This window comes from Pecten maximus, chromosome 1, assembly GCF_902652985.1.
Source record: "Pecten maximus chromosome 1, xPecMax1.1, whole genome shotgun sequence".
In the NCBI taxonomy this organism is placed as follows: domain Eukaryota; kingdom Metazoa; phylum Mollusca; class Bivalvia; order Pectinida; family Pectinidae; genus Pecten; species Pecten maximus.
This window is the reverse complement of record NC_047015.1, coordinates 30481932-30494939: the sequence shown is the minus strand read 5'-3', so window position 1 is coordinate 30494939 and position 13008 is coordinate 30481932. Positions and strand designations below refer to the sequence as shown.

The window sequence follows — 13008 nt, the reverse complement described above, 5'->3', positions numbered from 1 at the left end:
TTTGTTTAGGCTCCTCCTTCAAATACAAGCGTCCCAGAACCAGTGCAGCCTCCTGTGGCTAAACAACCTATACCCTCAGAACATCAGGTGCTGCAGGACATATTCGGTTCCCTAGTCAAAAATTGTTCTTCTGTTGCCTCAAATGCTGTAAGTATGAAACTCAAATAAAAAACATAAAAACACTATGTAATCAAGAAAAACCTCTCCAGGCTTCACCGAGGTGAGGCAGTGTGTCATACTGACCTACATTTTGACCTCTGACCTACATCCACTGGTGGAGTGTAATTTGCTGAATTGTCTTGTGTTCATTATTGCAGTTTAAGGACAAAGAAAAGATATTTGAAAATATGTTACAGTTATTCAAAACTTTATTTTCACATTAGAACAAGCCCACAGTGATAAACTTTCGCAAAACTGACCGTTACATCTTATTAAATAGTGTGTGAGGGATATGGGTCAGTAAGGGACATGGACAACATTTGACACTAGTCAACAGCAAATGTTGTTAAATATTACAACATATTAACCATATATTTATATTCAATGAACCCTTAGGCTTCTACATATGGCTTAATGTAACGCATGTCAAAAGTCGTATCTCAACTCAGTGTTTTCAATTGGCAGTCAGGGAGTCAAATCTCACACCTATAGCTATATTTGAGTCGAAGAATGAAAGCATAACTTCTGATTGGTTCTGACATTATTCTTTTAATACTTTAATGATCCAGGTTCTATCCCTAGCAGAGGCATTGAAGTAAACTTAATTTATCATGCTCTCTGTCATAATTGGTGCCCGTATAGGGACTCAGGAAATTATGCTTAGTGTTACTTGTGAAAACCTTGCTGTAACCCCTGGAAACTTGAGGACAAGTTCTTCCCTGGTGGCATGGGGAATGTGTAATCCTGGTAAATAGCAGTCGCAATATATCGCTAAGCTAGAGAGAACTTCTATGTAGCTCGATTGGTTGAATATAAGACTGGTGAATCAGAGGTCATGGGTTTGATCCCTAGCAGAGACATTGAAATTAATTTAATTTACCATGCTCTCTGTTACAAAATTATACAGATTCATCTTTTTCTCACCCAGCATGACTCTTACCAGAATTTTTTATGAAAAATCCTAGTAGTCAAGCAGGGACAGAGGATATTGTTAATCTTGGTTTATATCATTTGTATTGAGTTTTTTATGTAACATTTTGTTATTTCTTTTTTTATAGCCCATGAAGCGGAAGTTAGAAGATGTAAACAAAAAATTAGAAATACTTTATGACAGACTACGTGCTGAAATGGTAAGCTCACCTTAATTTCTCAAGAGTTATCAGACAGAATATGTTATAAATGTAATTCTGACAATAGTAGTGAGGAATGTGTTGTAATTATATATTAGTGTTTGGAATAATTTAATGTCAAGATAGATCCTGATTAATCAGCCGATGGTGTCTTAATCATTAGAATTTGAAAATAAATAAATTAATGAACTATAGACTATAGGGTGTGGAGTAAAGGAACAATCAATAAAAAGTCATGGAGTTATCTAAAATCTGTTACTTTATTTTGTGTTCTCAATACTGGCTTATTAACTAATGGAGGTAATTTTATTGCAGTTATCCCAGAATGTGTTACTTGGACTGCACCAAATCGTCCAGGCAATACAACAGTATGACTACAATGCTGGAATACAGGTTTATACTCAAATGGTTAGTCAAGGAAACTTCTCTGAAATCAGTAGCTTCATGCCTGGACTCAAAATGTTACTCCAGTCTGCCATGCAGATGCAAGTGTACGTGCAGACCCAATGATGATTGCCTGACGTAGACTGAGAAATATTTGACACGATGAACAGAGAGTGGAAATAGACAGTATAATAACCCAGACTCAAGGATATGTGTGATATTTAATTTAATACTGATTATTGCTGGAAAACAATTTTTATTCGTGACCTAAAATTTGGAGGGAAATTTCTAGTGATTAATCGACAGATTTTGTCTGTTTTTGCAATACAGGAATGTTTTTGATTATTTTTTTCAATATTATTTTCTTACAATTGCACGCTACCAAAGTATAGTTAGTACAGTATTAGAAATAAGATATAATGTATAAAAAGAAAGTACAATGTAATGGCTTCTGGTGTCTTATGAAAGAATTTTTGATTCAGTTGAATTTTATAAGATTTCGAAAACAAATTTTGCTGCTAGATATCAAACTGCTTTTGAACCATATACATTATATAGGTTTTTGTAACCATCAAGGAAAATCATGACATAAATTTTAGTCACCTACTGGTATACCAAAGGGTAAGTGTACACTGCCTCTCTAAGTCAAGAGTCCTCCATTTTGTTCATAGCATATCTACAATTATCAGACTCTGTATGTTGGAGTATTATACACTGAAAAGTCAGGTTTAAACATTAACAAAGTTATGGCATTTTATCCACTGTTTATTGCTTTGTCTGGAGTTTTCTGAGACAGTTATCAAGCTTTATAAGTACCTCTTGAGCTGGTGACATGTTGCTAACTATAAATCATCTTGCACATTACTAAAAGCAGTGTTGGAGTATATTCATTTTTTTATCATAATGTCTATTGCATATCTCGTAAACTCAAATTTTGCATGTGAGAACCACTGTTTAATTAATTATAAAGGATGTTTGGGTTTTACATCTCCTGTCACACAAAATACAGAGTTATCGCCCTTCGTTCATCACTTGTCATATTTTCTGTGCATAATGATTTTACTCTTTCACTTGGTCACCAATGATTTATGCGAGTACCTCTTCTGATGAATCGTACATGAGACAAGTTCTTGTACAAGACTATACCACTGTATACAGTCTCGTTGTGGCCCTTTGTTTTTGTCTGATACTATCCACAAAGTGCGGACCATAGACTTCTCACAATTCTTTGCTTTAAATGATAAATTTAATGAAAAGATTCAATTTTGCAGCACAAAGTAAAATAAACTACATAAATTAAGCAAATGCTAAAGGTTGTACATTAAATTTCATTTGCAAATTATTCATTAATCAACATAGATATGGGATGAGGATATGCATTCGGTTATAGTTACAGCCATCTTAATCTTGATGCATCATTTAAAGCAACTAAAAACACCATACATGTAAATGGTCTCAGATGAGCAAACTAATTTAAAAGTCTAGTAAAATTTCATTTAATAAAAAAGAATTGTGGTAATAATTTAAGTAAAATGAAATAAGCATCATGCATATTTATTTTTATAGAGAATATACATTTCTTTATGTGTAGAGTGATCATTTGTATTGTCAGAAATAGAGGTAAATTGATATTGATATACCAAGATTATTGTCAGCTTTAATAATAATAAAGGTTTTTTTCTTTTCTTTTTTTCTAATATCTTTAAAAGATGATATATTTAAAAATTTGTTTTAGAGAATGATATTGCAATTACTGCTAATTTAATCCATTCAGATGTTCTTAGTTGCTTTAAAAATTACCATGATTGTCTTGTGAACCATTTACTGGTTTCAAGACACTGCAGTGCATCAGCTCATTACATATCAGTCATTTCAAATCACAATTTATTTATTGAATTTGTTTTAATAAATATTTTTTGTATATGATTTTTCAGGAAAATTATCTGTGTTCAGTATGTTACATACATGTTTGGTATAGGTTAAAAAATAATTTGTCAAACAGGTTATTTATATACTAATCCAGTATTTAACAGATTTTTTTTCTATATAAATCTCAATGGGATTATCTTTGTTTATGTTTGTTACTGGGAGGGGGAGTATCAACATATAGGATGTTAAATGAGTTTCTTTATTGTGATTCATCAAATGAGTCTTGAATTTCATATGAATTTAAAAAAATATTGAAACAAGCTTTCACAAATCTTGCATGAAATGAAAGAGATCTTATGATTATATTGATAATGTGTTGTAGTGCTCTTATTTGCATGATCACTCCAAGGCACTTGACTGTACAGCAGTAAGTCTTGACCTAGTTCTAACACATTAAGCACATCCAAATCGATTGCAGTTCAGTTGAAATGCTTACAAGTGTTAATGCTTTGTCATGAAAGATTTGATATGTTGGCCCCTGGATTTATCATAGGATCAATATAGTATTATTCATATCAATTAATATTTCTAGAGTTACAGTACAAAGCATATACAATTTGAAAGTAGAGGTTTATAAGGCAGAAATATATTAAAACTGTAATATGCTTGGATATGCTGTTCAGCATGTGAACATTTATGAAACACTAAATAGATCTGTTATCAAGATTCCACAGATTTGGCTTTTCCTTTATAGTGAATGGAAAATTTGATATTTGGATTAGATTTTGGCATGAATCTGAAATGCAATGTTTATGTACTTCTATATTAATACAAGATCATTTGACAGTATTATGAGAACACAACAGTGTTGTCATTTTATCTAAATGGCAAAGTGGTTATTGTATCAAAATGGTGATAAATGAAATAATGTAGTTATTAGCTAATTGTAAAAGCTGAAGGTAAAGTCTGTGCCATTTTTATATCAATTCATCAACTTTATAGTGCATGAATTATTACTTTATTTGTGAAGGAAATTTAATTTTATGCAGAAAAATAAGACCTAGGTGTTCAAATTCAAATATTTCATATAGAATTGAACTTTAAAATGAAATTGAAATTTAGAATTATCTCATTGAAATAAAACCTAAGTATTAATGAAATCAGTGTGAATATTTGACAAGTTTATCTATTCTTTACTGCCTTGTCATGCTTAATTTGGAAGAAAAATGCTCTATATAGTCTTGTGAAATATGTCTTTAAAGTACTGTGCAGGAACTCGCAGGAAGTCCAATGCGTAACGGTCTTCACTGTATATTTCATTATAATGATATCAAGTCCAAGTTGATATTTTAAAGAAATGATGGTATCATTTGCCAGTATTGTGTATACAATTGTACATAGTAAGTTATATTTTAATGCGTAACTGTTCTATGCTTTATCAGATAGGCTAGTTAGTAAAATGGCTGTTAATTAAGAATGTTTGTTGTGGGAATATGTGTTTGTTAATGTTACCATTGGGGCCACTGCCTTTATGAGGTTGAAGCATTCTATTTTTTTCATCCCAAAAAAAAACAAGGTGTTATGATGTCTCCATTTAATATTCTTTTAAATGACTGTGCAGTTTTAATATTTATGCTGTTGTTGATGTTTTCTAATTTCGAATTTTGTTACAAGTTGTTTCAAAATTGATTTTGTCAAATTGTTATTTTTTGCATTTTGACCACGACGTTGATCCAACCACATAAAGGCTTCCCCAGGTGAATGTGCTGTGAGAGCTTTGTATGCTGTATTATTGATGTAGTACCTAGCGGTACAGAAATTACATGTGATATGTATGCCTGTCAATCTAAATGAGAAAATATAATTATGATTTCATCCGACTTATGATTTTTTGTACTTTTTTTTCACAATATTTAATCTCCTCAGTCAACCGAGCATCCGAGAGTCTACTCCTATCACATAAGAGGCCGCTGGTGGCTCTTTTTCTATTGGATATGATTTTGCCGACTGCGACATCGTCAGCATCGGGAAAATCAGCTATGGGCAATTAGAGGTTACATGGCACCTGTCAAAAGTATCTCGCCATGTAAAACCTCTAACATTGTTGGGGAGTACTGAGAGTCTAGAGTCTAATTATCTTCACATGACGAACCACCTGTGTGTTTCCATGCCTACAGCTGTTTGCATTTCTGAGGAAGCTGATTTCACAGACTATCAGTGATTTTAATTTGTTTTGACTCGTGCCCACATTTTGATGGAAAATTGATGGCTTGATGGAATCACATTTCCATCCATACCTTCCCTTCCACCAAACACTATGAATGTCTGTCAATAGGCAGAGAGAGTAGGAAGAAACTTGGAACTTGCTTACCCTATATATATCTTAACAGATATGGTCCATAAAAATGGATTTGATTGATGCAAATACATGGTATTCTTACTGGTAGACTGCCTGATGCTCTGCCAATGGTTATAGACATCCCTGCTTTTAAGAAAGATCTGCAAATTCAGACTGACATGTTACATATAGTCTTTATTTTCGAAGCAAAATGTAGCGGAGAGTAGAAAAACTTCAGCTGATAATCCAGTTTAAATAACATTAGTTGGAGGTATGAGGAGATAACTCTTAACATAAGTTTGTAATATGGGGAGATAACACTTAGTATAAATAGGATATATGAAGAGATAATTCTTTGTGTAAGTTGGAAGATTTATTTAAAGGGAAGTGTCAGCACAAATATGTATTTAAAGGGAGATAACAAAACTTAACACTAACCAGAGGCATAAAATATAAAGAAAATATGTAATCAACTTTGAGAAAAGGTAGAACGTATATTGCATAACATTCAAATAGTGTAGATTTAAGGGAGCTATGACATGCAAAGGATCTGTATGTTAAAACTCAGAATTTACAGGGTTACCTGGTTGTTAAGAAAAACCATGTTTGTCAAAGAAGTTGTCTACAGAGGTGGAAGTAGTGTGGCAGGACAAGACTGGGTGTATTGGAATGACAATGGCTGCTTTTCATGATTCCCTGTACATCCTGTTTCTATCAATCTTCATGGTATACGTTTTTAGTCCATCATCAGATGGTGGGCTGTTCAAATTGTCTGTGTCCCTGGTCTGTCGTCCATCTGTCCTTAATCAATTCATGTTATAGTTATTTCTTGAGAAGTGCTTTATAGATATTTCTCAAATTTCATTTCCTACTAGTCCCTTGCTCTATTGATTTTGTGACTGATCAGAAAAACAAAACGTCTGACAGGTGGCCATCTAGGTTTTTGTTACTGCTATTTCCTGAGAAGTACTGGATAGATCAGACACTAAGTTTTCCTTGGTTTCTTAGTTTTGCTCTTTTGCGGCTGATCAGAAGAACAAAATGTCTTTGATCTTGACAGTGGAAATTTCTTAACAGTATATCTCAGAAAGTTCTTAGATCTTTAGACTTCATATATATATATATATATATATTCTCCATTTTATCAAATAACTAAGAGGAACAGGGGAAAGAAGGAAAAGTTCAGAAAAGATCGGTCTTTCATTGGACCAATGAAGATCATTTAATGGTGGGCATCAAGATCCCTCTGGGATCTCTTGTTCATTTGAACAGTTCTAGCTGACATTTAATAATATTCTTCCCCAATTTTATGATCTCAAGAGATGGCTATTTAGATCACCTGATACAAATACAATTTACAATGTGATATAGCATTTGGTCTCATTTTGTATCATCAGTATAGGGCTCATCCTCAAAAGGATGCTAAACCTTACGATAAGTACATTTTAAACTTATAGGAAAGTCTCTGTTGGATTTAAATGGAACTGGATGGTGATCATTAGCTTGATGTCTGGATTCATATGAATGATCAGTGGACAAACCTACCCTTTAACATTCCAAATTATATTTATTGAAATATTATAGAAAGGAGAAAATGATATAGGTGTATATTTGTTTGATTATTTGACAATGGAATACACTTCCTTAAAAATAAAAAAAATAAAACGGACATAGTTCAAATAAGTTATTATTCGTGTATTATTGCAGGATATACAACGAGGACGAGGATATTTTGCAATTAAATTAATAACGAAGGCCGCAGGCCTGAGTTATTAATTGAAATTGCAAAATATCCGAGTTCGAGTTGTATATCCTGCAACAATACACGAGTCAAAGTTGATTATTTCTATTCTACCATGTACTGTTTAGTTCTGAGATCGACCTCTTTCTAATAGAAAAACAGCAAAGAAACCCCGGGAAAACCTTGTAATTTACTTCTCAAGTATTGCATTATTTGTTGATGAAATATACAGGCAATACAGTACTACGATCAAGAGCATCTATCATATGGCATTGATTTTGAAAATAAAAAAAAAAAAGGATAAAAAAAAAGGAAAAAAAAGTGGGGGCCTCCGTAGGATTCGAACTCGCGTCGTGATAAAAATATATTAAAAGACTAACCCATTAGCCCACTCGGCTATAGTATCCTTTTATGAAACGGGTGAATATTAGATATTTAAAATTGGAACTCACTTAAAATTATCACTTAATTTCATGGAAAATATTGATGACAATTGTATAATTCTGAACATCATGCATGTATCATGTCTCATACACTTGTAAACAGTAAATCTTTTAGCATATAACATACATGTATATTGTTTTCCATGCCTTTATTAGACCTTATCTGACACACAAAACTACTGACAGGTATGAAAAAGGATACCCCACTCCATTTCATTTTCACATTATTTTGTATGTCACTCTTCATGTAATTAATTGGATGAAATATTTTAATTAAGAAATATATGAAACTATTGAGAAGGTTACCAGAATTTGTAGTGTAATGGATTGTATGATATAACATTTTTTTATATGCACAACCGGATATATAAGAAAAATAACAAGGCCTGAACCGTTTCATGTATAGAGGGGAATAATTCTGCTTATCCTACGCTGCAGTAAAGTGCTATCAAATTTAAGATATAGACACATGTTAGCACACGTACGTGCGGTGATAAAATTATTCACTTATGCAAACTTACAAATTGGATAACTAACTGTAAAGTATATCTAGTGCCAGCAGATATTAAGTGTATACTGTTTTTTTTGTTTTTTTTTTAAATCATGAAATATTTGATTATTAGAACATTCACATATGTTATTTATCTTAAATTGGAATGTTCTATTAGTAATTATACTTTAAATATGTTATCAAGAATTAAAGACTTCATATTTCTATCCGAAACTTAAAATCTTTCTAGTCCCGAACAGTGTATAAAGTAAAAACATCGTCTGCTAGCGAAGAGTTGTCTACCCTTATCACAACCCCGCCGCTAGGGTCACTGTAATCCAACAGGTGCTCGATTAGCTGCGACAGACAACAGTGTTCAAAATGCCAACGTCGGAGCGAGTTTGAATTTGGTGGCGCGGACCGTTCGGTGAATTATTAATTTAGAATGTCAACTAAAATCAGCAAACGTGTGGATTCAAAATCACAAAAGAGGTTATCTGTTGCTCCAAAATGTCTTGCTATTGTGTTGTCGCCGGATGATGTAGAGCCTGGAAAGACTCCGCCGGATTTATCCGGGAAAGTGGTTTTGGATGACTTCAAACTCCGGAATAAAACGTGTTATTGGAATCCAGCACTCGTGGAAAGTATTCAAAACTTGGAGTATCGAGGGTACGTTGAGCCGGACACATTGCTTGTTGGAGGGGAAGATATCCATCTTGAAAACTTGCGGACTGCTTGGGGAAGACGCGTTCTCAACGACCCAGCACACTTCAGAATCACACGGATTGGTAAGCTTTGTCATCTTCTTTTGATCAGTGTGTTTTTAAGCCGTTTAATAATCTATAATATCAATTTTGTTTCAATTTGAATATTGACTTATTCATCCTGTTGTGCATGCAAATGGACAATTTAAAAAAAGGAGTTTTAATTATTACATGTCGCCAGCATATTTATATCTAAAAAAAAATCGTAAAACATAGACATAGAACTCGCATTCGAGGGGGATAAACGCAGGCGATTTAAATGTGATGACAATTTCACCACTGATGTATCTATTGTCCAGGGCAAAATGGATTGTAATTTACAGTCGACGCGAAAGTTTGACGTGAGTCATGTTTGATATTGTTCGGTATATTTATAGCCTTGAAGGGTTATAATACTTAATTCTTTTTTATGCTTCTTGGCATTTGACAACACCGTCTACAAAAAAAAAAAATCAAGAATGATATAAAAGGAGCGAAAAATATAATATTTCCAAAAACAATAAAACAAATAATTAGTATATTTAAAACTTCATTTTCTTGTCAAATTCAGAGTAGATTAAAATACTGTTAGGTTATCTTTTGTATTACAAATAATACATTTTTAAATTATTGATTCAGAAATGTACTTACAGTACTTTAGCTTCTAGCTATGTCTAATACTGTTGGCTGAACTGAATGTGACAGGGAAAACATGTCACAAAATCATATATAAGTGGAGTTAATTATATAAGAGATTTTAAAATTTCATAATTTTTTTTTTTTGTAATTTATATTTTATTCAGTTAAACATATATTATCAACAAACTGTCTATATATATCTACATTTTATGGTAATTGTCTTGTGTTTGTTGATAATTTAATTGTTTGAAATTACTGACTCATACTTTTCTGAAATTTTGTTGTTGTCCATCTCATCATCTTGATAAATCTATGATTATAATTGAATTTCTGGTGTTGAAAATTAACAAAGGGTAATTAAACTTGAAAAATATGATCATCCTAACTATAAAGCATTGTGTTTACATTTCATTGTATTTAACATCAGACTTCCTGTGAATTTGTAAAGACAATCAAACACCTTTTGGTGATAAAGTTGAGAATTTTCTTTCATTATTAGATTAACACACTTCTCACATTTCCTGTTTTGTTTGTAATTTACCACTACCTGTTTAGAGAATTAATTGATGAGAAGATGACAAGATCATCTCCTTTGAAGCTCACCTGTGGAGTTTACCTGTCATGTTATACCTGTAGGTCCTCAGGGCATAACAGCTTGTAAAATTACCTGCTTAATTAGCTTTTTGATCTTGACCACCACTTATCAGCTAAGTGACTGTCACTGACCAACAGGTTTGGACACTAAGGACACTATTTACCTTTCAACTCTCAGGTGATGCTTCATATAATATTAAATTATTTCATAAATAAATACCTGTTTTCTATGCCATAAATAATTTGGGATTTCCGAACAACATGGAGATTAGAATTTTGATTTTGAAACATAAACAATGTTGTTTGAGAATATTAAAGTGACAAAAATGAATGGATCACATTCTTTTGATGTTGGAGGACCAGATAACATCATTCTAAAAAGATTTGTTGTGTTGACTGTTGTTTACATTAGAACCATCACATGCTTATTCTATAAAAACAAAGTTAATATCAGCAAATGCCAATCTGTCCATGGCTGCCAGTAGTGAAATGAGAAGTGATCATGGATCAGTGACTATAAAACTGTCAATTGACTGAGGGTGGTAAATGTCAGGACCAGATTTCTATGTACTACCCCTCCCACTGTCTTTATGAGGTGAAGACCCCCTCCCCTTCTCATTACAGAAGCTAGCCTATGGACACACACACACCACCTAATTAACTGGACATTAGGTACTGGTCACTCCTCTCTGTAATTAGTATCACAGTGGTCAGTCATGATGAGCCTTATCTCTATCCCTACTATATCTGGTAATCATGGCTTGTCACCCCAGGCTACTGGTCACTGTAACCAGACTAAACAACATGTACACATGTAATGCAATTAACCCTAACTTAGGAATGTATACATGATTCATGTATTGAGGAAAATGAAAGTATAAATAAAGCAAGAAAATTGTTGCAGACATGGGATATGAATGTATATATATATGGTCCACACAAATGAGATGATTCCATTATTAGTGGTGTTCTGCATGTTTGAGGTGAGGGATCAATTAACGGAGTAAAAAATCTGTAATCAAATTTCCTGAGAAATGCCCAACATCATGATAAATGAAAGAATATTAGCTGATTGCTATAATATGCGAGAAAAAACTTAACCCAATCGATCACTTGATTGTGCTTATATTATATAACTATAAGCGTCTAGATGACAGGAACAAAGCAAGTGCTGCGAAGGAATGTAAAATACCAAAGAAAGATAATTTAGAATTAATTGATCATCAATTGGATAGAAAAACCTGAAAATCTGTCTGGAAATATTAGCAGATTCCCATCACAAATATAAAAATGAACACAATCTTTTTGTTTTGTTTCAAAGGCTGTTGTCTGTATTGTTGTCATAATCAGTCTTATTATAATTAGAGGTATACATCTCTAGGATGTAATTTAGATCTTTCTTATTTTTTGTAGAATTTTCTCAATGAAAGTAAAAATCATTCTTTGAGTATATATAAAGTACTAAATTTTGACCCAACAAAAAAAGGAAAGGATTTAATGTTAGCAATAAAAGCTGATATATTATATTTTTAAACATGTCCCTCTTTAGTGCTGTGATAACAAGTTTTGATGACAATTTAGTGATATATGTCACCACCTCAGAAATGGTTGGTGTAATAGCCATTAATGGTAGGTGTTATGTAGCATTGAGTCTTTATGACACACCTCACTTAAGGCTGTATGTGTGGCACGCCTCTCTGTGAATGTCAACGCCACCCTGAATGCTTGCCAGAAATATCAACACATCTTATGTTTACATTGGCCTTACAAATCCCTGTTAGACTGAGCACCAGCTTTTCCATTTCTGATGACACTCAAGACATCTCATGCTTTGACATATATATACAAGAATGTGTTTATTTAAACAGTTATTGTATGTTTTTATAAAGCTTTTTTGGTGTGTGTTAATGTTAAATAACTTTCTGTGTATGTTTGTAATGTAATAAACTCCAGTATACAGTATGTATATATTGCAATCATTCAATGTTTGTTTCAGAAAATTTGTATAATACTTAGATATACTCTGCAAACACAAAATGCCATTATGTAGATCATTGTAAAATAAAGTAGAAAGTGTGTAAAAAATATAATAATTGAATTATTTGTTCTGTAAGCATTTCACATTTCTTCACTATTATGATGCAGTAAATAGAAAGTCATTGATTACATAACCAAAGTAATATTGACTTAGGTGGATTAAAGTTATAATCCAAACATATAATTTTTTAAAGAAGCAATATATGGAAACCATCCCAGTTTCATTGTATCAAATGAAACTACCAATTTATACAAAAAAAATGTATTATCCAGAAGACCTGAGGGGAAGTATAGTAAAACTCTTCAAATGCCTGTTCATCAGTGATGTCCACGCATCATACAATTACAATATGATACCTATACTGGGATAATGCCAAAATATGATATTCTTGGTTCAGTGACATAATACTCCAGCTTTATATACAGAGTTATGACCCTTAG

General features: G+C 32.6%; 2 protein-coding genes across 6 annotated transcripts in view; both read left to right on the top strand.

Annotated features, from left to right (window-relative positions):
• Window positions 1–5422, top strand: part of LOC117329880 (protein transport protein Sec31A-like) — a 38941-nt gene extending 33519 nt beyond the window's left edge. For all 5 annotated transcript variants that reach the window (XM_033888109.1, XM_033888115.1, XM_033888100.1 and 2 more), the window contains 3 exons: window positions 10–147; window positions 1218–1289; window positions 1605–5422. In XM_033888109.1, coding sequence (XP_033744000.1) covers window positions 10–147; window positions 1218–1289; window positions 1605–1799 — 405 coding nt within the window. In that variant the 3' untranslated portion in view covers window positions 1800–5422. The remainder of the gene's footprint in view (window positions 1–9; window positions 148–1217; window positions 1290–1604) is intronic.
• A 3491-nt stretch (window positions 5423–8913) lies between these two features.
• Window positions 8914–13008, top strand: part of LOC117329873 — a 30118-nt gene continuing 26023 nt past the window's right edge. The window contains exon 1 of the mRNA XM_033888071.1: window positions 8914–9342. Coding sequence (XP_033743962.1) covers window positions 9000–9342 — 343 coding nt within the window. The 5' untranslated portion in view covers window positions 8914–8999. The remainder of the gene's footprint in view (window positions 9343–13008) is intronic.